The 27,239-nt window shown below is 42.3% G+C and overlaps 1 protein-coding gene across 2 annotated transcripts; it reads right to left on the reverse strand.

Moving 5' to 3' along the window:
* Positions 1–588: 588 nt before the first annotated feature.
* ANKLE2 (ankyrin repeat and LEM domain containing 2) lies at positions 589–25,566 on the reverse strand. 2 transcript variants are annotated; one of them, XM_083418180.1, is made up of 13 exons: positions 24,539–25,566; positions 17,056–17,502; positions 15,356–15,550; positions 14,819–15,012; positions 13,357–13,545; positions 12,060–12,182; positions 11,478–11,544; positions 10,990–11,186; positions 8,895–9,001; positions 7,126–7,319; positions 4,220–4,955; positions 3,974–4,105; positions 589–2,845 (listed from the first exon to the last, which is right to left on the reverse strand). In XM_083418180.1, the coding sequence occupies exons 1-13, from the start codon at positions 24,825–24,827 to the stop codon at positions 2,623–2,625; spliced, it is 3,093 nt and encodes a 1,030-aa protein (XP_083274306.1). In that variant the 5' UTR covers positions 24,828–25,566; the 3' UTR covers positions 589–2,622. The 2 variants fall into 2 exon arrangements, with proteins under 2 accessions (XP_083274306.1, XP_083274307.1); XM_083418181.1 differs by having other exon boundaries at positions 24,967–25,470.
* Between the last annotated feature and the right edge of the window lie 1,673 nt (positions 25,567–27,239).

The following is a 27,239-nucleotide window of genomic DNA, read 5'->3' on the forward strand; positions in this document are numbered from 1 at the left end:
GTGGGAACGGGAAGCGGTGATGGCACTGATGGAGCATACCCAAGGGGAGCTACATGGCAATCTCACCGCAGGTGTGGCACTGTGGAGCCCCTTCCCTACCCACGGGGATCCTTGCACACACACCCAGCCCCATGGCTGGCGCTGCCCAGCTCCATGGATCCTCTTGTCCTGGGCGCTGTTGCTGCTCCTGGCCGCTCCACTCTGCAGCACCAGGTACTGGGGCCCCCATTGTTCTTGTTTATTTCTCCTGGTTTGTATTCAGCAGCAGTTAACGTAAGCACTCTGCTGTTATCAGACCAAACTAGTCCAACATTTTCTTCACAGCAGACGGACATGAAGGCAATGGCACTCTTCCACTCATAACAAGCAGCTGGCGGTAGCTGCCTTCAAACGTGGTGGGTATACAGGCATTACGACTAGTAGTCACTGAGAATCCTGTCATCTATGAATTGAGTGCAAGTTTATTATTTTGGAAGCCTGATTCTACCAGGTTGCTGCCGATATTGCTCAGGGGCTGGGGGCAAGAATGAAGTCCAATTTGCAAAAGAATATATTTGCAACACACAAGCACTAAATAGAGGCAAGAGCTTTTTAAATAAACAAATTTAATAAGATTGTTAAAAATTCACTTGAACACATTGACAAAAAGGACTCGAATGTGAATTCTAAACATTAATATGTTTCTAACACTAACCCTTTAGACGCCCCCCTGGCAAGTGTTACAAACTGATCGGCTTGTGCTGCTGCAACACAGGGTTATATCCAATGTGAGTCATACTGAGAGTACACCCACTGAAATTAATGAGCATGATTAACTTAGGTCCTTTAATTTCATTGGGTCTGCTCCAAGTATGACTTGGTCACTACAACCCCTACTCTTAAATACAAAAAGGTACGCATAACAAGGATAAAGCAAAGAAGTTACAACAAAACACTGTCAATTTTTTAAAGTTGGTTTTCTTTAAAAACCAACAGTCTGAAGATTCTAAGCAAGAATGCTCTTTATACACCATAGAGAGCTTCACATAAGGGGCAGCTGTGCCTTGGAACAGTGGCATATATATTAGCTTAAAGATCAGTGAGTGTTGAGAGCTTATTTTCAATATTGTGGAAGGCTTCGTACCTCAGAGTGATACTGTTTTCAGCAAGCTATTTTAAGTTGGTTTGGACTTCCTAGATAACCATATACCATGGTGACAGATTTATAAAAGCTGACTTCTAAAATTAAGCACCTCTAAATATTCCACTACAGAAGTCAAGAAATTCCTTCTATAGTCTCTTGTCAAAGTTATAGAAACCTATATTAGAAGGCAGCATCAATATGTATATCTGTTGAACAGCACTCTAATTTCTAATGGAAAATTATACAGAAAAGAATAGTCATGTAAGGGAATTGAGGTGCACCCAAGAGAGGCTGTATATTTGCATGCCCATTTAAACAATGGGATAATGATAAAGACCCAGCCAATCTGGAAATATTTATTCTGTAATTTACATTTAGACCACCTACATTAAATATACAAAATAATAAATGGATGGTTACAGCATCTCTTCAAGTCTTTAAACTATAAGGGAACAGCTTAAAAAAACCTGCATCCAAAAGTGTTGGAAAGTTAAACATGGTTATTGTTTACATAAGAGAACAGCACTTATTAAAAAGCAAGATAAAAATGTTACAAAAGGCACTAATAAAACTGGAAGAATCTTAAGTGCAGTTCTGGAGTTTTGTACCAAAACATCACACTCAGAAACAGTATACAAAATGCTCACACCTGGTATAAGGAAGCTACGACAGCTCTATGTGCAGTAGAGATCTAGGCTACTAAAAAGGCTTGCAGTGAATACAGCCACTAATAACACAGACTTTATCAAAGTCTGAAGGAGTCGTTTCAAAATGTCAAAACTTAAGCTGCCCGAAGTTTGACTATTTTAATGGCAGCTGCATTATCTATTCCAGAAGTCTCCAAAAGGGAATTAGTTTTCCTGTAGCTAACAAACTTTAGCACTTGCCTTTCATTTAAAAGTTAATGTGCCCTGCCCCCCTGAAGAACAGAAAAATCTGCCCATGATAGGTGGGATTGTGGTAGAGAAATTGCTTGGATACAAAATATTAATTTCTATCATTAAGAACATAGGACACTAAAGTGTTTGGCTCTTTTAAAATACCTCTAATTAGAGAAATTAACAAACTATAAATTTGCAGTCTACATACATAGAAAAGAGCTTTCCTCCTTTCAGCTCAACTGGAAGACCTTAAAACTTGACAGCTTGCCTTGAGTTCCCTTTAATCTACAGTTGCTACAGTGAAAGGGATCCCAGTGAGAAGCACTGTACAGATAGTAAAATGGACATGGATAAATGTCCAAGAAAAGTAACTTCTAGGTTCTAGGAAATGCTTAAACTCTTCAGGTGCTCTAATTTAACTTACTAATCTGCAAATCACCAATAATCTGGTAAATGGAATAAAAATATTTGCTACAAGCAGCCCTTTCTCTGACAGCAATAAATAAAATGAGTTTGGGGTACATTATTTGTGTTTCAACACCCTATTTTACGCCTTCCTTTTAAAAATACTGAACTGAAATTTTAAAGAGAGTCACATTCTAATGGATGAGCGGGTGCTTAGAAGTGATGGCGCTTAGATAACATAACGTAGTTCACATATGCTGGGCTGTACCATCCAGGGCTCCCAGAATCGGGGGAGAAGCTGGCAGCACCTACATTGTATTTCCCAGGACTACCAAATACTGGACTGCTCTTTCCTGGGCTACAGCATGCCAGACCACTTGAAGGGCTTGAAGCTGTTTGAGACTTGAATCTTCCTTTTAGTGATGGAGTTGACCAGCTGGAAGAAAAGACAACACTTTTTATATATCAGGAAAATGTAACACGGTGGAGAAGTTGAATTGCTGTGAGAACCTTTGTTCTACTAGATATCAATATTAATACCCACATATAGTTGAGACATTATATTTAAATGGGAGCATTTATCACTGAATATCATTTGTAAGTAAATTGACTGTTGTCTTCTAAGAAAGACCTTGTCCAGGTGGTTATCAAATACCTCGGGTTAAGAACTTAATTTGTTCCGGAGGTCTGTTCTTAACCTGAAACTGTTCTTAACCTGAGGTTCCACTTTAGCTAAGGGGGCCTCCCACTGCCGCGCAATTTCTGTTCTCATCCTGAAGCAACGTTCTTAACCCAAGGTACTATTTCTGGGTTAGCGGAGTCTGTAACATGAAGCGTCTGTAACCCAAGGTACCACTGTAGAACAGTTTAGTTAATTACAGTCATACCTCGGGTTGAAGTAGCTTTGGGATGAATATTTTCGGGTTGCACTCCGCGCAGCAACCCAGAAGTAACAGAGCGTGTTACTTCTGGGTTTCACCGCGCAGACGCTCAGAATGACGTCACACGTATGTGCGGGAGCGGTGAATTGCAACACGCGGACGCAGGTTGTGTTTGCTTCAGGATGTGAATGGGGCTTCGGAACAGATCCCGTTCGCATCCAGAGGTACCACTGTAGTTCTTAGTATTATGCAAGACTTGACACCTCCCCTAGCCTAGAGGTCAGCCAGGTTCTGGTGAGAAAGTCTTGGAACTGTGAACCCTTAAAAGTAGCTGCAGAGTTTTGATTTGACCCTGTCCCACCTCCAAACTAGAAGTAAACACTTCTGCTTGTATTTGCACATGACAGGATTGCCAACTGCCTGTCAGGTACTGAAGAAGGCACTATGCCTCTACCTCATGTTTCAAGCTGAGGAGAGAAGGCAGAGCGAATTTCCTACCCTGCCAGTAAGAACCAGCTACTGGGGAAAGGAGGGGAACATGCTGGCCAATCAGTTCTTTAGCAAGCATTATGCCATGGCCACACTGTAAACCTATAAGCTGTACCACACAGACCAGGTTTAGTCCTTTTAGCAAGCCATAGCCATGGAGCACATCAGCTAACTTTTATTGAAACCAAGTATACCTTTGCCGGTCAGAAGGAGAGTAGGACTGAACGGACACACTCCACTTGTAAATAGCAGGGTATTTTTGTGGATCCATCTCTAACCCATGTAATGCTGTTAACACATCATTGTCCAGCTTTGTTGGCTGTTCCCTAGAGACAGAAAGGGAGCTAGATTAGGAAAACAGAATTTGGCAGTGCCACAATCCCCAATGATTACTGCCCACAAGACGAGGTCAGTTTGTTAAACAACAGTCCATTTCATACCCTAAGAGAAACAGCTGCTTGGCTTTTTCGTTTGAGGATGAGACTTTTAGGAGACATTGCGAGGACATCTCAGACTGCAATTCAGAATTGCAAGACTGTTTTGTCTCCCCTCCCCGGACATCAGTTTCTGCTGACAGCCTCCCCACTTCTAGTGGTGTTTTTTCTTCTGTCCTTATTTTTGTATCCTCAGCAGCTGCACCTGCCTTGAGAAGCGGTGAATAAGTCTTAGTGAGATGGTCCTTAGGTTTTCTAAGCTGCCTTGTATTTTCCATCTGAGCACTCTCACACCCGCTTTTTGTGGCAGCCTGGCTTGACTTCTCTGGTGAACATTCTCCTGCTACCATCTGATCCTGACAAGACAGCTTATCAAATTTTTCCATTAAATTGGAGACCGGAGACGGAAGGCACTCTTCTCCTCGACTTGGGTGCCTCCTATGAGGATTTACTGTCCTATCGCTGGTCACAGGGCTACAAAATCCATTTTTACTGGCAGGAACTCCTTTCTCCGAGTGCCTATCAGACGTTTCTGCTGCAGGCATTATGCTTTCAGTCCGCTCAATGGACAGGATGTCACACTCTGAGCTTCTGATGTCAGTGATGGTTGGTTCATTGGATGCAACAGTTCGGCTGCAATTTCTGGCAGCATTCTGCCTGTTCTTTACTTCTTCCAAACTCATATCGTCATCATCAAGAAATGCCCCAACAGAAATAGAATTGCAGCTTTTTTTACTTTTGCCTTTAAAACAAAATAAAAGAATTTTAGTGTCTGACATCTCATCCACCTGACTAGTCACTTTTCAATAACAAACGTTCTATATTCCACTTTGTTTCAAGGGACTCAGTCAGATTCAAACAAACAATGTCACCTGACCCAGCACTGAAATACAAATAGCATTCTCTCATCAGTACTGGAAATTGGAGATTTCCAACTACTGGCTCACATCTATGTCTTGGTTTCATTTTAGTTACCCTCACTCTATACCACAACTGGGAATGCAAGATGGGGCACCACTACCCTTTACCTGTCAGATACTGCTCCCTGAAAGATAAGGGCTGCTGACTTGAAATCCCCAACCAAAATAATGCCTGGACTGATGTAACCTTGGCTAAAGGGGCATGGAAGATAGCTTGCAATCAAGCAGTAGCCAGATGATGTGAAAACCTAATTGAGGAAGCTTTGTACAAGTATCTGTTCAAAGCCTGAAGCAGCTCCTTAGAGCAGGTCTGAGAAAACTACCTAGGGATGAGGGAGCTGGGCTATACCTGCACAGATTGGAAAAGTTTTGGGGAAACATTTCTAGCCAGAATCTGGTAATGCTCAGTCACCCTTCCCTTATACCCAATGAGTGATATCCAACTAAGTCATATCTGACTAAGAGCAGACCCTCTGAAATTAATGGACTTAAAGAGTGACTCATGCCCATTAATTTCAATGACTACTCTACTCTTGCGTATGACTGACTAAAGGTAAAGGTAAAGGTACCCCTGCCCGTACGGGCCAGTCTTGACAGACTCTAGGGTTGTGCGCCCATCTCACTCAAGAGGCCGGGGGCCAGCGCTGTCCGGAGACACTTCCGGGTCACGTGGCCAGCGTGACATCGCTGCTCTGGCGAGCCAGAGCCGCACACGGAAATGCCGTTTACCTTCCCGCTAGTAAGCAGTCCCTATTTATCTACTTGCACCTGGGAGTGCTTGCGAACTGCTAGGTTGGCAGGCGCTGGGACCGAACAACAGGAGCGCACCCCGCCGCGAGGATTCGAACCGCCGACCTTTCGATCGGCAAGCCCTAGGCGCTGAGGCTTTTACCCACAGCGCCACCCGCGCCCCGTATGACTAGATATTGCCAATTACATTAAGTCTTCCATCCAACAAGCACATGTCCCACCTCCATCTACAGAATGTACAGCTGGTTCAGTGGTGGCAAAATATGCATTTAGGACAACACAGGGGTGCATTTTCTGCTTGTCTCTCGTCAACTCTGTTGCTTAACCCCTTTGCTCAGTACACTGATATTCCTCATCCAGTTTGACAGTTTTCTGGGTAGCAGTTACCCCACTTTATTGGGCTGGTATGGGGAGAGACTGAACACAACACCAGTATTTTGCCATCTACACAGCTACAGCAATTCCTGTGCCTCATCCTTGCTGCAGGATGGCATAAACCCAAAGAATCCATCTACAAGCCCTTGCCTTCATAAAACTTGGGAGTTTCCCCCCTTAAGCTTACAAACAAAACTCAATTCACAGCTGGGGGGGAGGGAGGAGAGATTTTATAAGAGAGACTGAAGTCTTCAAAAGAAATATTATTTACACTGTTTAGAATACAATCTATTTGTTCAGCACCTCTACTATAAAACAGTTTGATACAACTGTGGGCAACTATCACTTAGACCTGATTGTTCCAAGTGTAACAGTGGGGAATGTCAGTAAGGCTACGGAGTTCAATTTGTAGCATGGAAGGCATGTTCTGAAAGTCCCAGCAACATGAAAGTGATTTTTTAATTCTTTGGCCCATCCCCAAGAACCCGACATCATAATTTCTGCATTTTTATTATTCCCAAATATACTAACAAGCAGCAACCTTCCAGTTCAATACTGGCCTCAAGGATTGGCATGAATAGGCATTTGCCTAGAGTTCGCATCCCAGCAGGGGTCTCATTAACAGGAGCCTCAGAGACTCTGTGAGAGGGAGCCCCACAGAGAATGCCTTGCCCAAAGGCCCAAGAAACTTATACTGCTCTAACTTATACTTCTAAAGTGTCCTGCGCTAAGCAACTAATCTAACACTGGTAAATCTCAAAACTTGAGAAATTTTTATTAGATTTATTTTGTAACGTCTGAAAAATGATCTATTCAGTAATCAAACATTTTCTGACCTTCAGCTACTAAGAGATGCTTTGCTCTTACCAGAAAGCTGTGGGGTTTTGTATCTGTTGTGGGTTTCATTCTCCCCTTTCTCCTGCTGAGCCTTATAGCTCATTTCCCGTTGACTTAGGTATGCTTCTAGCCTTTGTAACCCCTCCTGGGAAGACAGATCAACAAAACAGCCCAGAAATTCCCAGTATTCAACCCAAGGGAACCCCAGTTCATGAGCTAACTCCCTGCAATAAACAAGATAGAACGAATCATTTGTGAAGACATAAAATTAATTTGACAAGTTTACTAAAACACATGTTTAATTAACCAGCCCCAAGTCTGTACATCAACTGTAAAAAAACTTTTAACAAGTGAATTCTGCACCAAGCATGACCATAAGCCTTCACCAAATTCTTTTTAATTGCTATAATTCCCGCATTTCCAAAAAACAATTCAGAATAATTTCCATCCCATCTTGTTTTCTACTGTCAAAGCATACGAGCAATCTCAACAGAAATTCTATTACTGAATGAAACCTTTAAAGGCACATAAAATACTCTTAACACAAGATGAATTAGGCATTCTATGAGAAATAAAGAGACAAAGGCTTTCCAAAAACAGAGCACATATAGATGTATGCACTACACTGCTAAGCCTACTAGCATTGCTCCTGTTTCTGCAATGTATTTATTTGGCACTTACAAAACACAGATGATACAAATAAGGCCAGGTGGTAGGAAAAGTGAAAAGGTGTAGAAGAAATGGTTCGGGAAAGGCAGGGTGCAGGAAAAATGGGGATTGCCTGACAAGTAGAGGAGGTTCCAACATGGCAAAATACATAAGCATGCAAGTGAAGGAAGAAGGGGAAGGAGAATAAGAAAGGGAATGAGCCAAAGTTGCTAATGAACCAAAAGCTTGGCATGGATTTGGAAAACGTGAACTCAGCACAAAACAGCGCAGTGACTTCTGCACTGAAGTCAGAATAAGCCAATGAGGAAGAGGTTTTAATAAAGTAGGCTGTGTATTGAATGAGCAAGACCAGAAAGGATAAAAATAACAGTGCAGAATTCAGCATTCTTACAATATCAAGATCTTTTTCATATGGTTGCAGAAGTCAGCTTTTATTGGGACGCTATTTCAATTTAAGCAGAGAGTGTTCACAATCCTGGATGCTGTGATCAGAGCATGGGCTAAGAGTTTTAGCAAAGGTTGGACATTTTAGTTACAAAACAAAATGATTGGGAATTTTTGCCTTTTGAAACATTCTGGGCCCTTAAGGAGTGAGAGAGATGAAAAGCTGCCATGGATACATGTCATGGAGGTGCAATCGAAGAAGACAAAATGACAGACGACATGGAAATCAGAAAACGGATGATGACAAATCTTAGAGGTAGATTTGCAGACAGTCATCATCAAGTGATCCTCACAGAGTTGTTATAAATTCATTTTAAGAGCCAGAATATGCTTTAAAATTGACTTTTTAAAAAGCTTGTGTAAAACTTAATTTTGTTTGTTATTGTGGTTTTTTGTTTTGTTTTTATATTGTAAATCCTCAGATAAAGGGCAGTATAGAAATTTTAAAATAAACAGTCAATTAAGTTAACAGAACACACTGCCACCTCCAAAGTTCCATTCTCTCTCTGTCCTTTATGCACAGATAGACCTTAATAGAAGCTGGGAGCTTTCTCAACAACTTCCTAAGCCTCTCCAGATGCAGTTTGTTCTCATCCGTAGCATTTTACCAAGTTTTGATATTTAATACAATTGAAATATCTTTTATTCCTGTTGCTATATTATTTCATGCATTAATTCTGATGTACCTTCCAACTCTTTCAACGCCTCTTTCCACATCAGATTTTCTGAGATTGTTAAAAAATCCTGCTCGCTCTCGAGGTGGAGTCTTCCAAAGTCTGTGGAACTCTTCTGCCTTTAAGGGAGGAAAATTGTATTCAGTTACTGTAGTTCTAGAGCATGCTAATCTTCTCTTCCTAAAAATCTGGAATGAGCATCTTTTAGTCATCCAGAACCATCCAGCTTTCATGCAAACTTCCAATCAACTTAGGGGCCCATCTGATGTAACCCTTTGTGATGCCATTGCACTCTTCCCTCAAAAGCTCTTTTTTGTATCTTGCTTGAGTTTGGTTTTTGTGAAATTTCAGTTTTATATGTTATAAGTCTGAGTGGCATATTTACAGTACAAGGGCAGGACATAAATGCCCCCCCAAGGAATAAAATAGTAATTTATCAATAAGCTTGAAATGAAAAAATAAATTGAAAATATCTAATTCTTTCCAACTACCTTTTCCATAGCTGACATCTGAAGACAGCAGTTATTTTCTATGCAATATATTTTTGCATGTGTGCTTAAGATTATGACACTGAAGGGCAATTAATTCCTCTGAGCCAATAAGGTGCTTGGCTATATAGATAAAATGTAGACCTCTAGGGAGCTATTATTTTGATAGTTGCAAAGAACACCCAGTGTGGCACTTTATAAATTTAGCCCTTTATAAACAAGGTTCTGCTGTACTTTCAGGTCTATGTAATGGCAAACAAACCTAAGTCCAATGTTAACATAACCAGAATTAACAGATTGGCTTGGGCTGCAAGATTGCACTGCCGGTACCACCTGCACACACCCAACTCCCCCTCCCCACAAAGTGAAATTCTTAGATAACCCATGTTAAAGTAAAATAAGTGCCAGACTGTAAAAGGGCCTGCACTGCTGGACGGCACAATGAGGATGCGATGGAGGAAGAAGCACGCCTTCTTTGCCGCCTTCACTGCCACTAGGTAGGTTCAGTGATGAGTCCTCACTATGCTTTGATTGCGTTTGACTTGAATTTCCCTCCACTCGTTCAAGCAGTCTCCCAGCTTTCCTCACAGCAAGTTCTCAAGTTCACCAAGGCTGGTTTTATTTAGCCCAGATTGAGAAGGGTTACAGGAAATGTTAAACCCACAGAGGGGGGTTGAGGGGGGAGGGAAGAATTTGCATGTGAAGGTCTTTAACATATCTGGGTTTGAAGTAAGCACACTAACCTCACCTGTGCTCCTAAACTTGTAGACCAGGGGTAGGCAACCTAAGGCCTGGGGGCCGGATACAGCCCATTCCCCTTCTCAATCCGGCCCGTAGATGGTCCGGGAATCAGCGTGTTTTTACATGAATAGAACATGTCCTTTTATTTAAAATGCATATCTGGGTTATCTGTGGGGCACAGGAATTCGTCCATCCCCCCCCCCCCCAAATATAGTCCAGCCCACCACATGGTCTGAGGGACGGTGGACCGGCCTACGGCTGAAAAAGGTTGCTGACCCCTGTTGTAGACAGTTCTACAGAATGTGCCCGATTCTGCACAGGTGTACTTGATTTCATTTTAATCCAGGTTTATGATAGCCCAAAGTACAGTGGACGCTTGCAAACGTGATCCATGTGGACGCTTGCAAACGTAATCCATGCAGGAGGTACGTTCACAACCCGCAGGGCCACATCTGCACACACGAGGGTTGTGATTTAGCGCTTCTGCGCATGCGCAACCACCAAAACCTGGAAGTAACCCGTTCCGGTCCTTCCAGGTTTCAGCCTGCTCGTAACCCGAAAAAATGCAACCTGAAGCGTCTGTAACCCGAGGTATGACTGTAACACCAAAAAGGAAGAACAAGACCAAATATTTTCTTGGTTTCTACAGTGGTACCTCTGGTTAAGTACTTAATTTGTTCCGGAGGTCCGTTCTTAACCTGAAACTGTTCTTAACCTGAAGCACCACTTTAGCTAATGGGGCCTCCTGCTGCCACCATGCTGCCGGAGCACAATTTCTGTTCTCATCCTGAAGCAAAGTTCTTAACCCGAGGTACTATTTCTGGGTTAGCGGAGTCTGTAACCTGACGCGTATGTAACCCGAGGTACCACTGTATTACCTTAGAAGGGCTCATTGGGCCTCCATAAGCCCTTACTGTCAGCACAGGATCTTTGGGGCTGCCAAAATATCTGGGTAAAGCAGCATGAGGGCTATCATCTGACTGATCAGGTGACCAAGGTGCTCCAATCACAGGTGGTCCAATCACAGGTTGTGAGGCATTGTCTTCTGCTCTGAAGAGTGGCACATAACACTGACCTAGGTTACAAATAATTGAAAATGGTGTTAAGTTTCTGGGAATGTTTACCATACACTTAAATACTACCTAGGTCTGTTGTTTCAATTTACCTACAATTCAAAAATAAAATTCTCACTTGATACTGGATCATTCTGTTTCTACTTCAGAGACCATGTAAATTTTATTTAATACCCCAGTTACATAAAATAATACATGCTATTTGCTTCTGGCATCATCCAATAAAAAGTTAAATGATACAATTTTTTGGTATTCTGCAGAACCTCTAAAGACAACCAATATTAAATACAAACCTTTCAAGTATTCCCTGATTTTCTCTTTCAGATCCACAGTTTTATTTTTACTTCTTTCACAAACTACCTGTTAGAAAAAAGCATCAAGGTATTGGTTAAAGAACAGAGTAGTTGTACATTTTGTACTGATCTATCCATTTGGAACAGCTCAATAGACAGCACTTCTGTCCCAATAATTCATAAATGTAAAAGGAAAGGGACCCCAGACCATTAGGTCCCGTTGTGACCGACTCTGGGGCTGCGGTGCTCATGTCGCTTTATTGGCCGAGGGAGCCGGCGTACAGCTTCCAGATCATGTGGCCAGCATGACTAAGCCGCTTCTGGCGAACCAGAGCAGCACACGGAAACGCTGTTTACCTTCCCACCAGAGCGCTACCTATTTATCTACTTGCACTCTGACGTGCTTTCGAACTGGCAGGAAATATAGGTTTAACTAATAAAACCTCACTGCAAGCGACAAATAATTTGGGGAGGATTTTGCCAACTTACATGGCAGAAAACTACCAGAGAGCACTAAGGTAAAGAACAGTCACATTTAAACAAAAACCAAAGTGGTCATAACATGTTTTAAGGACAACTTACTTCTGTTGGAGTTTGGTTGTACTTGTTCCTTGGGTTCTTTACAATATCTGGATGTGAAGCAAGCACACTAACCACATCTGGGTTCCCAAATTTGCAAGCAAAATGTAGTGGTGTATCAAATCCCTATAAAAAGAAAAAATACAATTATTTCCTATTCTGGACCCTTGTTTTCACCTAAATATATATGTACATTTGGAAAAGCCTCTTCATTTGCATGGGTGAACAAGATCCATGTGACGCTCACTTGAGGTATGTGGAAAGTTATGTGTATTAATAAATAAAGAGTTAGGATGCACATAACCACATATTAACCCCAATACTGCAGGAATCCACTGGTTGCCCCATTTGTGGGTTAATTTCAAGGTGCCGATTCTTGATTTTAACCGTTATCCGACTAGACTTCTGGAATTTCATTACCTCTTGAGATCCACCACGTTCATAGGCTTGCCCCATTTAGATGAACAATGAAGACTTTTCCTTTTAAGCAGGCTATTTTGGGGTTGTTGATTTAAATTTTTTTAAAAATCTCTTTGATAACTCATTTAAGTTGCAAAACAGATTATGGTTGGGTTCACCCATCACATGAACCCATAAATTAGTGTTTAACTATAGTTTAATACAAATGAGCAATGCATTGGTAGCCCACTGCTTAAATGTCCACATCTCAGTCCTCTCCAGCTCCTGGGTGCACAGGGAGTAACAAACCACATACTGCAGCTTGTTGTGTCGTCCAAACCTGAGCTGGGTTAAGTTGCAAACCAGACTCGTAACTCCTCAATTCTAAAACTACGTATATAAAAACATTACTATATCTTGTCTGACAACAGGCCTCCATGGGATAATCAAGAGTAACAACAACAAGAGATAAAAAAAATATTGCTTTAAAAGGCAGTGGTGACTGTGGAAGGCAGGGGGAGGCAGTGATGTATAACAGTCACAGTATGTGGAGGTTGCTACTGCTGCCCCAACTGCTAATATGGCATTAAGCCACACTGGCTTTTAATTAAGTCTGCACTGGAGCTAGACTAAATTACTTGCACTTTATATTTCTCAATGAGACAATGCTTAACTTTTCACATTAGTCTAACAGAGCTATCTTTAGGCTTCAATCCAGTCCTCACTTACCTGGGCCTAAGTCCCCTCTAACTCAAAAGGGCTTAATTTCCAGTGGATATGCATTGGTAGCCTGGATCCAACCCCATATGTACTTCATTTAAAATAACAGGCTAGCAGTCTTACTCTTCAGTATCCAACACAAACAAAAAGAAAAAGAAACCAGTGAGACACTGAAACTCACCACTTTATCTGGTGTGTTAAGATAAAGGTCAACAATGTACCCAATGCGCTTCTGTAACATTATCTCATCATCATCAGGATACATCAATCGCATAAATTCAGGATTTTCCAAAGTGTCCAATAGCAACCGGCAGATACCAGGTTGATTCTCCTTGGCCGCAACATGCATGACATTGTATCTACAGCCTTCCTAAAAAGAAATAAGTACACATTCACTAAATATGAAATCTGAACAATTTGCTAGAGAGGAATTCGCTTACAGCAATGTTGTTGTTTCCCCCCCAGATCTTACATACACAAAAATTCAGGAAACACAAACATATACTGTAAAGCCTTCAGTCTACCTGGAGAACTCTATATTAGCAAGCTGATGGTGTTAGGTCTCAGAGGGGAAATCTAAGAATTTGGAAAACAGCAAACATCGCACATTTGGGGATACTAGTAAAGCCCCACAACAATCTGTTCAGAGAACAAGCCTCTCTCATGTTTATGCAAATTATTGCTAACATTTGAGCCTGTTTGTTCAGTTTTTACAGCTTAAAGCAGGCATAAGCAAACTCTGCCCTCCAGATGTTTTGGGACTACAACTCCCATTATCCCTAGCTAACAGGACCAGTGGTCAGGGATGATGGAAGTTGTAGTCCCAAAACATCTGGAGGGCAGAGTTTGCCTATGCCTGGCTTAAAGTGTAGGGAGAGAGAGAGAGAGTAGAGCAAACCTGTTTGTAACAAACAGGAACAAGATTCTGCTTTTTTAGCACAATGTTGATTGAAAGGATGGAAGATCTGCATCCCGTGTATGTGTATTTGTGTGTGCATGTCAGCTGTGAGGTGGCTATGACTACTTTTCTGGCATGTAGCACCCAGAAGGGGATGGAAGGTGTTGGTGGGGCCACAAAAGCTAGTCACCCTCGGTTACAGACTTTCCAAAAACAGCCAGCAAATTTAATTACCGTATTTTTCGCTCTAGAAGACGCACCAGACCACAAGACGCACCTACTTTTTGGAGGAGGAAAACAAGAAAAAAAATATTCTGAATCTCAGAAGCCAGAACAGCAAGAGGGATCGCTGTGCAGTGAAAGCAGCAATACCTCTTGCTGTTCTGGCTTCTGGGATAGCTGCGCAGCCTGCATTCGCTCCATAACACGCACACATTTCCCCTTACTTTTTAGGAGGGAAAAAGTGAGTCTTATAGAGCAAAAAATACGGTATTTTTTTTTGCTGATTTTGTTTTCAAACCTCATCCCCCTCCCAATATCATTTTTTTAAAAAGTGAAGCCCCAAGGTACTCTACAGGAAAGAAAGCCTCCAGAAGCAGCACAAAAAACACTGTAGAACTAACACTATGCCCATCTCTTGTGCAGATGAGTTTTGAAGCCATTTCCTTTGGTTAGCAAGTTGGGGAAAGGATGCAAAGGGTTTAATTCAAACGTCGTTTTGGCAAAGGCCAAACCATTCCCACACCTGAACAATTGTCGGGTTGTCTCCAGAGCCAATGAGATAGCGAGGATTACTCCAGATAAGTTCCAAGAATGCGGTTTCATCTCCTTTCTCAACTGCCTTCCGAAGCTTGGCGGTAAGATCCTGCGTACGAGGACTTTTGTAACTGTTGGCTCTCTCTTTACTAACTGTTTCCATCTCAGGAGAGCATAAGCCGTCTATCAAAATAAAAATGGCATTCTACTCATGATGTGATCTTTGCTCATGAAAGTATGTCAGGTTATTTTATATGCAAACTCTGTATACCTATTGTTCAGAACTTCTAGGCAGGTAAATTAAGAACAGATCCTTCAGCATTAATTTTAAAATAAAGAATATTTATAAGTTTTAAACGAGTTTAGGAATTCACACGATGGCTATCATAATAAAGTTCTCAGAGCTACATTTTAAAAGACGAAAAAGAACAGCACTGGCAGTATTTTAAGTATAAACTACAGTCCCAACTCCAAAAGCCACTTAAGTAGTTAAAGAATTGGAAAACATTTAAAAGCCTCCACTTACCTCTGTTGAACACCGAACAAACTTTCACAGGCGACAAAGATAAGGAGGGCTTGTTTGGAGATGGGAAATAGTCACATATGCCTTTGGCAAATTTCTCTGCATCTTCCCTATTTGTGAAAGCTTTAAATCTTGAACCTTTTATCATTTTAACAGCTTGCAAGGCTTCCTTTTTATCCTCATATACATGCACCCTCTCTGGAACAGAAACAAATCAAATTAGTTTATTTCCATCGTGGTAGTCTCCAGGAGAAAATGCTCAAGTGAGTTCAAAATTGGCTTGGTGAATTTTACTTTCAGGAAAAGAGGCTTAAATTCTTATACATTTTTGATAGCAAATTTGTAGTAATATGCCAAATTTTGGGGGTCTTACAGAGAAAGAGAACAATCGAGATAAGACTGCACTAATGCCACAAATCTGGCTCATTACAAATCATTCTCATCATGATTATGATGCAACCCTAAACACTTTTTCATCAGCAAGCAAAGAAAGGACAAGCCATTGAAAAATTCCCTACCAAACTACATCAATGTGACTCTGTCAAAAATCTTTATTGAACACAGTTCTCATTGCCTAAGGCATGCATTCTCCCACTCCCATCCAGAATATCCTCTGCTACTATAATAAAAAAATAACAATATGATATTGAGATAAACTAGGCTAATTCTTCAGTGAAGTTCTGATATTTGTACACATCTGGTATTCTTGCAGCTTAAAAATAGTATCTGTATATTCTAGGACTGACTCCATAAATAGCATTAGTCGCCTAAATACTTAATCTCAAATCTAATCCCATACCAAGTAAGGGTGGAACCGAGATCAGTCTTGAAATATTTTGAGCATCCCAAGAGCTGTTATGTCATCCTTGGTTGTTCAGGATTATGCTTCCTCAAAGAGAGAACATTAGATTCTCTAGTTTCAGGCTTGCAGCAGTATTCGAAACTCCCATTGTATTAGGCGCATTTTGCGACAGGGAATTTCATTACAGCAAGAAATTTCTGAGTTCTGGACGTGGTACTGTGCCTAAGATTTTAGATTAAAACTGCAGAGTGGAAGGAAAGGAGGACCCTTTCTGCCTCCCCACTTCCAGCTACTCTCTGAAGATTGGAGAAGAGACCCTCTTAAGAATATTAGAGGGGTGGGCAGGAGAAGGACTAGACCAGGTGAAAAATGAACATAATACCTTAGCTGCAGTTCATTCATTTTCAACTTTGTATTCCTGCTACACACAAAAAAGCGCGCCTAGACAATCCATTGTTGTGCCCATAACTTAGGTTTAAGGTGCCATTTAGCTCCTAGCTTTCATCTTAGTTTCTAACACTGGCTTGTAGTACCTATTGAAAACTGCTTAATTGCAAGAATTTCCTTTCAATTTACTTCCCAATGGAATGCTTATTGGTAGATTACCAACAAACTCTTCTACAGTAATAATGAATATAGAAAAAACCTGAAGCTAGAAATACATGAAAAGGCTATATGAAAGAACACATGATTCTGTTTTTTGGCACTTTTAAAAAATTTAAATGCTGGCCACCCTCGACATTTTATAAAAGAGTAGGGTATACATTTTAAATAACTAATCTGTAAAATAAATTAACCACAATTACTATTCTCCAATAGCACTCTTTTTCCTCCATGAAAGGTACATTTGCTTAACTTGATCTTTAGCTACACTGCAGTGGTAAAAATAAAAATAAATTACCATTTCTTGCCAATATATCATCATAAACCGGACATACACCATAGTATAGCAGAGGCTCCTTAGATGGAGTCTGAGAACTGATCAGAGAATCATTGTCTGCCTTGTGCATTAGGGCTTCCTCTTCTGGGGGGTTCAAACCCATACTGTACCCAAAATCGCCATCCTCAGAGGAGCCTATGTGACCATTTTGATTCCTTGAAGGTTTCTTTGTTTGCAGTTGGCTGGCATCAGCTGCAGCACTTCCAAGTCCACCATTCAAAAGCGAGGTTTCTGACTCTAATTCTCCTTGCTGTTCCAACAGTGCCTGGGCCAATCTTTTTTCAAAAATTGATCTCGTTGTAAGTGTAAGTGGCCCACATTTCTGTCCAGCTTTAACGATCTCTTCTCTGAGCTCGTCAGAAGTTAGCTGCTTTAATCGTGATAAAATAGCATCCATTGTTACCGTTCCTAGAGAGGAAAAACAACCGCCACCAAATGAAAAGACAACCAAACAGATTATTAGCTTTGAGGGCTCAAATACTGAAGAGCAATTTCTCCTAATAAGTCAGCTCATTGTTATCAAAGAATAGGCAAGTGAAAGGTAAAGGGGTAATTGGGGCTGTGTGAACCCTATGGTAAGTTTTTAAATCCCTAAAGGAGGAACGCTTGCTTGCATGTGAACCTGTTCATTCATTAATACCTTCCTCAGAGGTGGTTGGCCCCATGATGTTCGAATCCTCTCCCAAGGGTTGCTTAGCTTGGCTCTCACTGAGACTATTCTAGTTTAATGTGCAGGTTGAAACAGTGTACATAAAATTGAAGTCTCCAAAGTTAGATACTAAATTCTCACACTAGTGGATAGCTGCACCAACTGGGAAGAGAAGGGTTGATAAGGTGCTTGCTGGGCAGATCAATGCACTAACTAGAAATGCAAGGGGAGAATTTACACCACTCCAGCACTCTCCTGTATCTGTTTTGGGCGCCTGGCCTTTTGCAGCTGAAGTATCTTAATAAACCCAGGTGTATGACAAGCATTGCTCAAAGCAACTCTTAAGAATATTTCGTGCCAATCAGGCTTACTAGCTACTTTGCTTCTCAATATTCTCCGGTTGGCCTCTGTTATTTTCTCCTACCGATGGAGAACCTACAAAGGACTCTATAAGGGCTCTTGTGTCCCCCATAAGAGAATAAGGGAAGATTTTGTTTATTACACTAGCAATTCTGTTCTGAATGCAAAGGTTCAGATTACAAAGACAACTTTGAAATACATCTTATCTCAATCATGTGCATTGTGTGGGAAGATAATAGCACTGTGCAACTAAATTTAAACACACTATGTAATGTTAAAACTTTGTAAGCTCTCAAGTTTACAAATGTTTACTATCAACAAGGCAAATGTGTGATTAGCAAATGTGGCTGGATGGCTCCATTGGTAAAGCATGAGACTTAATTTCAGGATTGTTGGTTCGAGCCCCGCACTGGGCTAAAGATTCCTCTTTGCAGGAGTTGGACTAGATGACCCTCAAGACCCTCGTACCTACGGGACTGCCTCTCTAGTGGTCCCAGGCCCTAAGGAAGTTAGATTGGCTTCAACCAGAGCCAGAGCCTTTTCAATTCTGCTCCGGCCTGGTGGAACGCTCTGCCTCATGAGACCAGGGCCCTGCAGGATCTGATTTCTTTCCGCAGGGCCTGTAAGACAGAGTTGTTCCGCCTGGCCTTTGGCTTGGAGCCAATTTGATTACCTCCCACCCTGTCTTTCTTTCTTTTTTCTTTTCCTTCTCCTCCTGCGATGAGGCTACATTTTAATATTTTAATGTTCCATTATTTTAATGTTGTATTTTTCTACTTGCACTTTGATGTGCTTTCGAACTGCTAGGTTGGCAGGAGCAGGGACCGAGCAACGGGAGCTCACCCCATCGTGGGGATTCGAACCGCCAATCTTCTGATCGGCAAGTCTAGGCTCTGTGGTTTAGACCACAGCGCCACCCGCATTCCTTTTCATATATAGCTACTGTCAGTAACTTACAGAATTCAAAGCTATGATTCAGTAAGAGCCTCTTAGGAAACCTGTGTATTCAAATATATAAATTCCAGCCTCAAACAATTTACTCTGTAACTTCATATAATTGTAGAGTTGGAAGGGTCTCCAAAAGTCATCTGGTCCAACCTCCTGCAATGCAGGAATCTCAACTAAAGCATCCATGACAGATGGCCATCCAACCTCTGCTTAAAACCTCGAAGTCTACAACCTCCCAAGGGAGACTGTTCCTCTTGTATACTAACTACACGCACTGTTTCTCAAACTTGAGTCTCCAGCTGTTGTCGGACTACAGCTCCCATTATCCCAAGCTAGCAGGACAAATGGTTAGGGATGATGGAAGTTGTAGTCCAACAACAGCTGAAGACCCATGTTTGAGAAACACTGACTAATGCTAGCAGCAAGAATACTGAGCACCATTTCAGTACTTAGTCATTAAGCATCTGGCAGGAAGCTTCAGATCCACGTCTGCTCTTCTACTTAAAAAGAGAATGAAACAGATGCAAGAATTCAACCATAAAAGGAAAACTGGAAGAAGTTTTAAAATAGATTAGAATAAATAGAATATTTCAGTGGGATAAGAACATCAAATATACTTAACCATTTAACCTACTGCCTCTATTTTTAGGTCACAACAAACTTACTGCCCACATTCCCAGTGAAGTTAATAATTTCAAACAGATTAGCTACTTATTAACATTCAAAGTAAACTGACTCTCCTGGCATAAGACTGCGTTATGGAGGGTGCAGTTAGTACACAAGCCTGCAATTCTCACATGCAATCTGACACTCAATTCTAGGAGTCTTTTGCATTGAGACCTGGTCACTCCCCAGAGTTTGGCACCCCAAGAGTTAACACAGAGAACAGATGAGAAGCAAATGTGAATTTATTCTAACAAGAGGGAATTAACTTGTCTCAAAAGGGAATTTACTAAGAAAATATTAGACAAAATCAATAAGCATGCAAATACTAGTCTGAGTTTAGGAGAATTAAAACCAAATATAGTGGCACCTCAGTTTAAGAACAGCCCTGTTTACAAACTATTTGGTTTATGAACTCAGCAAAACTGAAAGTAGTGTCCCGGTTTGCGAACTTTACTTTGGTCTCAGAACGGAAGCTGAACAGTGGAAGGGCACTGGCAGTAGGAGGCTTCATTAGGGAAAGTGCACCTTGGTTTAAGAATGGTTTCAGTTTAAGAACAGACTTCCGGAACAGATTAAGTTCGCAAACAGAGGTACCACTGTATGAGAGTTCTTGTTAGACGCATTCCTAAGAATTATTTAGGAAAACTAGGATGCAGTCAGGGAAAATAGGTGGGTGAGGATGCTGGCTGGTGGTGCTATCAGAAGAGGATAGATCATGGGTGAATTATTATTATTAATTATTATTATTAATAATAATAATTTATACCCTGCCCTCCCCGGCCAGAGCCGGGCTCAGGGCGGCCAACACCAATAAAATTACAATAAAAGATAATATGGGGGGGGGACTAGTTTATTAAAATACGGGTAAAAATACTATTTAAAATGCAGCCTCATTTTAATAGTAGCCCATAAATCAAAACCATAAGGGGAGGGAAGCATACGGGTGAGACTGAGTCCAAACCAAAGGCCAGGTGGAATAGTTCTGTCTTGCAGACCCTGTGGAAAGATGTCAAGTCCCACAGGGCCCTAGTCTCTTGTGACAGAGTGTTCCACCAAGTCGGGGCCAGTACTGAAAAGGCCCTGGCCCTAGTTGAGACCAATCTAACCACCTTGCGGCTTGGGACATCCAAAGTGTTGTTATTTGTGGACCTTACGGGCCTCCGCAGGGCATACCAGGGGAGGCGGTCCCGTAGGTATGCGGGTCCTAGGCTGCATAGGACTTTAAAGGTCAAAAGCAGCACCTTAAACCTGACCCTGTACTCCACTGGGAGCCAGTGCAGCTGGTAAACCACAGGATGAATGTGATCCCGCGGCAAGGACCCCGTAAAGAGCCTCGTCGCGGCATTCTGCATCTGATGGAGTTTCTTGGTCAGCTTCAGGGGCAGCCCCGCGTAGAGCGAGTTACGATAATCAAGCCTGGAGGTAACCATCGTATGGATCACTGTGGCCAGATCAGGGTGAGAAAGGTAAGGGACCAACTGCTTGATATGGCGGAGATGGGAAAATGCCATCTTTGCTGTGGCTGCAACCTGCGCCTCCATGGAAAGGGAGGCGTGGAAGGTTACACCCAAGCTCTTGACAGAAGGCGCTGGCTTTATAGTAAGAGAAAGGGAGGTTGTGGTGGTAATAAGGGAGTTTGGGTAATGGGGCTTTTGGAAAGTGTTTAGGTAAAAATCAGAAGAGATCAGGTAAGATATTTTGAGGGAAGGCTGAGAGAAAAGGGTTAATATTTAGAGTGGATGGCTGTGAATTGTAAAGAAATGAGGACCTGAGTTTTGGAGGTGAAACAACTAAGGGAGAAAAAATGAGCAAAAAATTGGAAGAGAGCAGGAAACAGGAATCTGACAGAAATAAAACAGAGGATTTTGCCAACTGATATGATTGCTAGGAAAGAGAGGAAAATTTTAATCTGTTTCTTTGTTCTAACAGGCTGAGTTGTTTTTTAAAGTGTGGGTACCTCTTCAGCGGCAAAAGGGATAAGGAGATATAGTCCGGCCCCCACAAGGGCTGAGGGACAGTGGACCGGCCCCCTGCTGAAAAGGTTTGCTGACCCCTGGTGAAAAGCATCACCACTGTTCTACCAAACATTGTGCCAGTTGGTATAAGGTATATTCCAACAACATAATCAAGGTACAGCACTCTTGAGTAATATTCCACTGCACTTTTTCCTAGCTCCTCAAGGATAAAGGCAATTCTTATTTGCCTAAAAACAAAATTAGAAAAATATTGTGGAAAACTCAAACACAATATTTGAGTAAAACAGTGTAGGTGGCATGCCCCATACAAGAAAATCTATTTAAGAGCAAAGGGAAAAGAAATATGGTAAGAAAGAATATTGAGATCTGAGCTAACTTTTCTGGACAAGGTTTTTACATTTAAAGTATTCATGTCAATAAGAACTCCATGTGTGATAGAAAAGACTCCCAAACTGTGAGTCAGCGATGGCAGCTGGAATTCATCTTAATAAATGTATTGATGAGTAGGCAATTACTCTGCAAGTGGAATGTTCCCAGGAGTAGGCAGGCTTGCAGTGACAGTTCAGATGTATTAATAGAGGTGTAACTATAAATACAGATCTCTTTACATAGGGATGTACATCAATTTGGGGGAAGAATCATCCACACTTATTTATAAAAGTGCCCAAAATATATACTAGGTCAAGGTGAAGTACATCTGCAGACTTTAAAAAAATTCTTTTAAAAAAAAGCAATTAGGAAATCTGCAACAACTGGCTGGGTGAGACTAAAAAACAAAAATCTAAAGGTTTAAGCAGAAAAACTGAGAAATATTAAAGAAATCAAGTGGAACATCAAGAAAGAAGTGCAAGAGAGAAAATATGAGACTACAGGGTATGATAAGACAGGCTATGCTGTACAAACTCATTAACTTTAGTGATATAAATTTCTGACAGCTTGAAATCTCAAGTTATTAGACCTGAATGAGCAGGGTAAAGTATTTTTCTCTTCCCTATCCCTAGTTCTCTCAGCCCCCCCCCCCTTCTTGGGTGCTGGGGTTTAATCAGAGCAGACAGGGTGAGCTTGTTTTTCTGCCAGACAGAATGACAAAGGGAAATGATGGCCTTGACATTAACCCACAGCAAAAGCCAACAGGTAACTGAGGGGTTTTTACACAGAGGTTTTGGCAAGGTGTTCTGGGAACAAGGAGGAAACTGGGCAGAACTCCATGTGCACTGGCTGGGAGAAACTGCATCAAGAGAGCAGGGGGTCATGACTGACTGCTGGACCCAATCTTGCTGAAGCTATGAGAGGAGCCACGAGACACTCTGGGGGTGTAATGTTCTGTGCCCCCCTCCACTGCAGGATTCAGGTGTAAATGTGTGTGAATAAACCATATTTCCTAGACACTGCAGACTCTGATGTGCCTTGATTTCCACTGAAGCACAACGCTGGGTGGGTGCTTGGAACCCCCTGGAATCTTGTTTTCGCTGGGCAGAGATTGGGGTGGCATGTAACAATATAATGACACTCATCTCCAACATGACAACTACTATGAGAATTATGCTAAATACTAGACACAAATTAAAAGTAAGGTTAGACAACATTATGTTCTTGATTAATTAAAACAACTGCATGTTGTTTCCACATTATCTGCATGGTATATGCTTACGCCAGTCTCCACACATCTTCCTCTGCTCTTTCTCCTGTTTGCTTCTCACATTAAAAGGATTTCCACTCTTGCACTTTGTTAAATACCATACACATTTATGTCATTATTATTATTACTGAGTTTTAACTAAGCCATACTTCCAGTAATCATACTAAAATCAATTGTTAGCCATGGCGAACTTAAATTCATCATTTTCAACGTGTCTGTGATCTAACCCAATATGCATCTGCATTCACTTTGTACACCACCTTGAAGGCCTCTATTGCCCAAAGGCCTACAAATAACACATGAGACACACACAAAACCAAAACCACCATATAATCCAGGCACCCCCAAACTCGGCCCTCAAGATGTTTTTGGGACTACAACTCCCATCATCCCTAGCTAACAGGACCAGTGGTCAGGGATGATGAGAATTGTATTCCCAAAACATCTGGAGGGTGCAGAGTTTGGGGATGCCTGATATAATCCATCCTACTATTTTTTAAGACCAACACTTAGGGCTTTTTTGCGTCATACAAACTTAAGAAAAACCACCAGGGGAAATAAAGAAAACAAAAACCAGAGCCACGTCACTGGAGATAAGGACAATCTTAAATGACTATTAAATCTATGAAGGAAAATAAAATACAATGGTACCTCAGGTTAAGTACTTAATTGGTTCTGGAGGTCCGTTCTTAACCTGAAACTGTTCTTAACCTGAAGCACCACTTTAGCTAATGGGGCCTCATGCTGCTGCCGTGCCACCAGAGCAAGATTTCTGTTCTCATCCTGAAGCAAAGTTCTTAACCCGAGGTACTATTTCTGGGTTAGTGGAGTCTGTAACCTGAAGCGTATGTAACCCGAGGTACCACAGTATTAAAATGTACTTTGAGAAGGAAAAAAGCACCATCGCATTTGTTGCCAGTTGTTGCAGAGCACGGACTCCCCACGCACACCAGGGATCATAACTCTACAGAGCCAAAACGAGATACTATATATATATATATATATATATATACTGTGTATATATATATATATATATATATACTGTATATATATAATATACTGTATATATATATATATAATCGTTCAGAGATCCCTCCTTCCTTTCCCCACAAGAAAGCCCTGATTCTCAGATGCCAAATGTGCACATGCTATAAGGAGAAGAAGCCGCAGGAGCAGAGAGGTCTGTGGGGCGTCTCTCCCTCTCACCTTGGTGGGGGCTCCCGCGGCAGCGCTGCTTCTCCTCGGCAGCAGGCGGCGGAGGAGTCGAGGCGGCGGCGGACGAGGAGGCCCCCTGGGCGGCAGGTCCGGGGCCTTGGCAGCGGCGCCGGCCGCCGGGCCTCCTCTCCAGCAAGCGCAGCATCCAGCCTAGGGCGCCGATCACCGCGCAGGCGGCCAGCAGCTCCCAGGTCGGCCAGCGGGCCCACGAGGCCTCCCACAACCCGGCCCAGCCCGGCCAGCCAGCAGCAGCAGCGGCGGCCGCCGCCCAGCGCTCCATCGCTCCCCTCTTCTTCCCTCTGGAACCGAACGAGGGAAGGAGGGATGAGGGAGCCAGTGCCCGCGCGTGCGCGGACGATTCCCACCGCCCCACCCCCTCCCGCACCACACCACGCCCTTTAAGGGACAAGTCCAAGTACCTCAGGAAAAGCCTCCCGGCTTCCGTCTCTTTCCCTCGCGCTTTTTTCCTTCCCTCCCTCTCCTCGCGGAGGCGGCCCAGTGCGCACGCGCCTCGCGTCCGAGGACCTCCTTCAACGGCCACTTGCCTCAGTAAACCCGCCCTACCCGCAAGGGGGCTGTCTAGTGTACTGCCTGGCTGGGATTTTTATAACAGTTTAGCGCCTGGAAAAAAAGGAAATGTCCTTCTCCCAAGTGGCGCTTAGTTTAGTTGAACGGGGAGCGTTTTATTTATACGCCCCCCCGCAAGATTCCTGCATTTGAAGGGGGTTGGACGACCCTTGGGGTCCCTTCCAGCTCTTTATGGGGTGAAATTCTTATAACGCGGAGCCCCTTCCTTAGAATGGCATTCACGGGTTTGAGGCTGCCTGTTCTTGGTGTGAGGGGGGAGAAATAAGCGAGGGCAAGGGACTGAGCGAGGATAAAAATGGAAAGGGTTTTGGCAAGACGCCAGGGTGGGTTCCCCCCCTCCCCCCGCCGCCGGTTCCCTGACAGGAATTTCAATCCAAAGGAAAACAGATGAGGGAGCATCAGAAGCGATACCAAATCGCATCGAGCCACGTCACGGATGGGAATGTTGCCGCGGCGCATGATGGGAAATGAAGTTTCCTTCGGGAGTCCGGCGGCGGCCTTGAGCGACTGGGCGCCGCCCCCTTAACCCTAAGGCTAGAACTGCGTTGATGGAAGGGAGGGAGGCAAGGTGCCAAACACATTCCCAGAAACAGACGGATTGCAAAGTGCCACTTTTAATTTCTTTTAAATTTTATGCATCGTTTTCAGTTTTACAGGTTTGCACAATATTTGACCGAATACAAACCATAAATTTATCATCGACTGCCCTTCTCCGTGGTTCATTTTATTAAGCCTTTATTGGTTCAAAATTGGGAAAGGAGTACGACGATGTATATGATGTATATTGTCTCCCTGCTTATTTAACTTATATGCAGAATTCATCATGCGAAAGACTGGGCTGGATGAATCCCAAGCCGGAATTAAGATTGCTGGAAGAAATATCAACAACCTCAGATATGCAGATGACACAACCTTGATGGCAGAAAGTGAGGAGGAAACAAATAACCTTTTAATAAGGGTGAAAGAGGAGAGTGCAAAATATGGTCTGAAGCTCAACATCAAAAAAACGAAGATCAAACCTATCCATTCTTAAGGAAATCAGCCCTGAGTGATCACTGGAAGGACAGATAGTGAAGCTGAGGCTCCAATACTTTGGCCACCTCATGAGAAGAGAAGACTCCCTGGAAAAGACCGTGATGTTGGGAAAGATGGAGGGCACAAGGAGAAGGGGACGACAGAGGACGAGATGGTGGGACAGTGTTCTTGAAACTACCAGCATGAGTTTGACTAAACTGCGGGAGACAGTGGGAGACAGGAGTGCCTGGCGTGCTCTGGTCCATGGGGTCACGAAGAGTCGGACACGACTAAACAACAACATGAAAAAGGGACAAAACTGAACTGCTCCTGGTCCTTAGTGGACGCTCAAAAGCCCGGTAGAGTCCGAGAGTTCCCTGCGGTTGAAGATGTAGAACAAACACAGCCATGGCTTCTAGAGTCTTATTTCCCAATCGTTTCTCTGAGTGGAACAAAGGTGGAATGGAGAAGATCTGTTGGGTGGTTGATTTTTAGTGAATTTATATTAGTTTACGTTCTTCCATTGAAGGTAAGACTGGAAGAAATTTAAAGAATATTTAGTGAGACACTGTAATATAAGATAATTAGGAAATCCCTAGAAGTAACAGATTAGGCTAAGGGATAGAAAATGATTAATAATAAAGGTTATCATGGATGACAATTAGAAGGCTAAGATGTTTGTAATGAAAGAAGATACTGATGTTATAAATATGAAATTGGGAATTGCTAAATATGTAATAGGATGGAATCCAGATTGGAGGGTGTTGAGGAAGTCTTTTAGCAATGCAAATACACCAGGGAATAAGAAGAAAAAATTCTTCTTTTATTTTGTGTGTTTTTATTGTTGTTAAATTTTTATGTTGTGTCAAATGTAATGTTTTTCTTTTGTGTTTTTGTCTATGTGTTATAAGAGAAAACTAAGTAAAAAAATTGGGAAGATATATATACAGTGGTGCCCCGCAAGACGAATGCCTCGCAAGACGGAAAACCCGCAAGACGAAAGGGTTTTCCGTTTTCAGAGGCGCTTCGCAAGACTAATTTCCCTATGGGCTTGCTTCGCAAGACGAAAATTGACGAAAATTTTTGAGGG

The sequence above is a fragment of the Podarcis tiliguerta genome (genome assembly GCF_965153285.1).
Source record: "Podarcis tiliguerta genome assembly, chromosome: 16".
Taxonomy (NCBI): Eukaryota; Metazoa; Chordata; class Lepidosauria; order Squamata; family Lacertidae; genus Podarcis; species Podarcis tiliguerta.

Coding starts and splice junctions, on each gene's coding strand:
- ANKLE2 (XM_083418180.1), bottom strand. CDS start 24,827: ATGGAGCGCTGGGCGGCGGCCGCCGCTGCTGCTGCTGGCTGGCCGGGC. Junction 12,183..13,356: donor TTAACACACCAGATAAAGTG/GTGAGTTTCAGT, acceptor TTCTTTTTATAG/GGATTTGATACACCACTACA. Junction 4,106..4,219: donor AAGCAGCTGTTTCTCTTAGG/GTATGAAATGGA, acceptor TTCTGTCTCTAG/GGAACAGCCAACAAAGCTGG.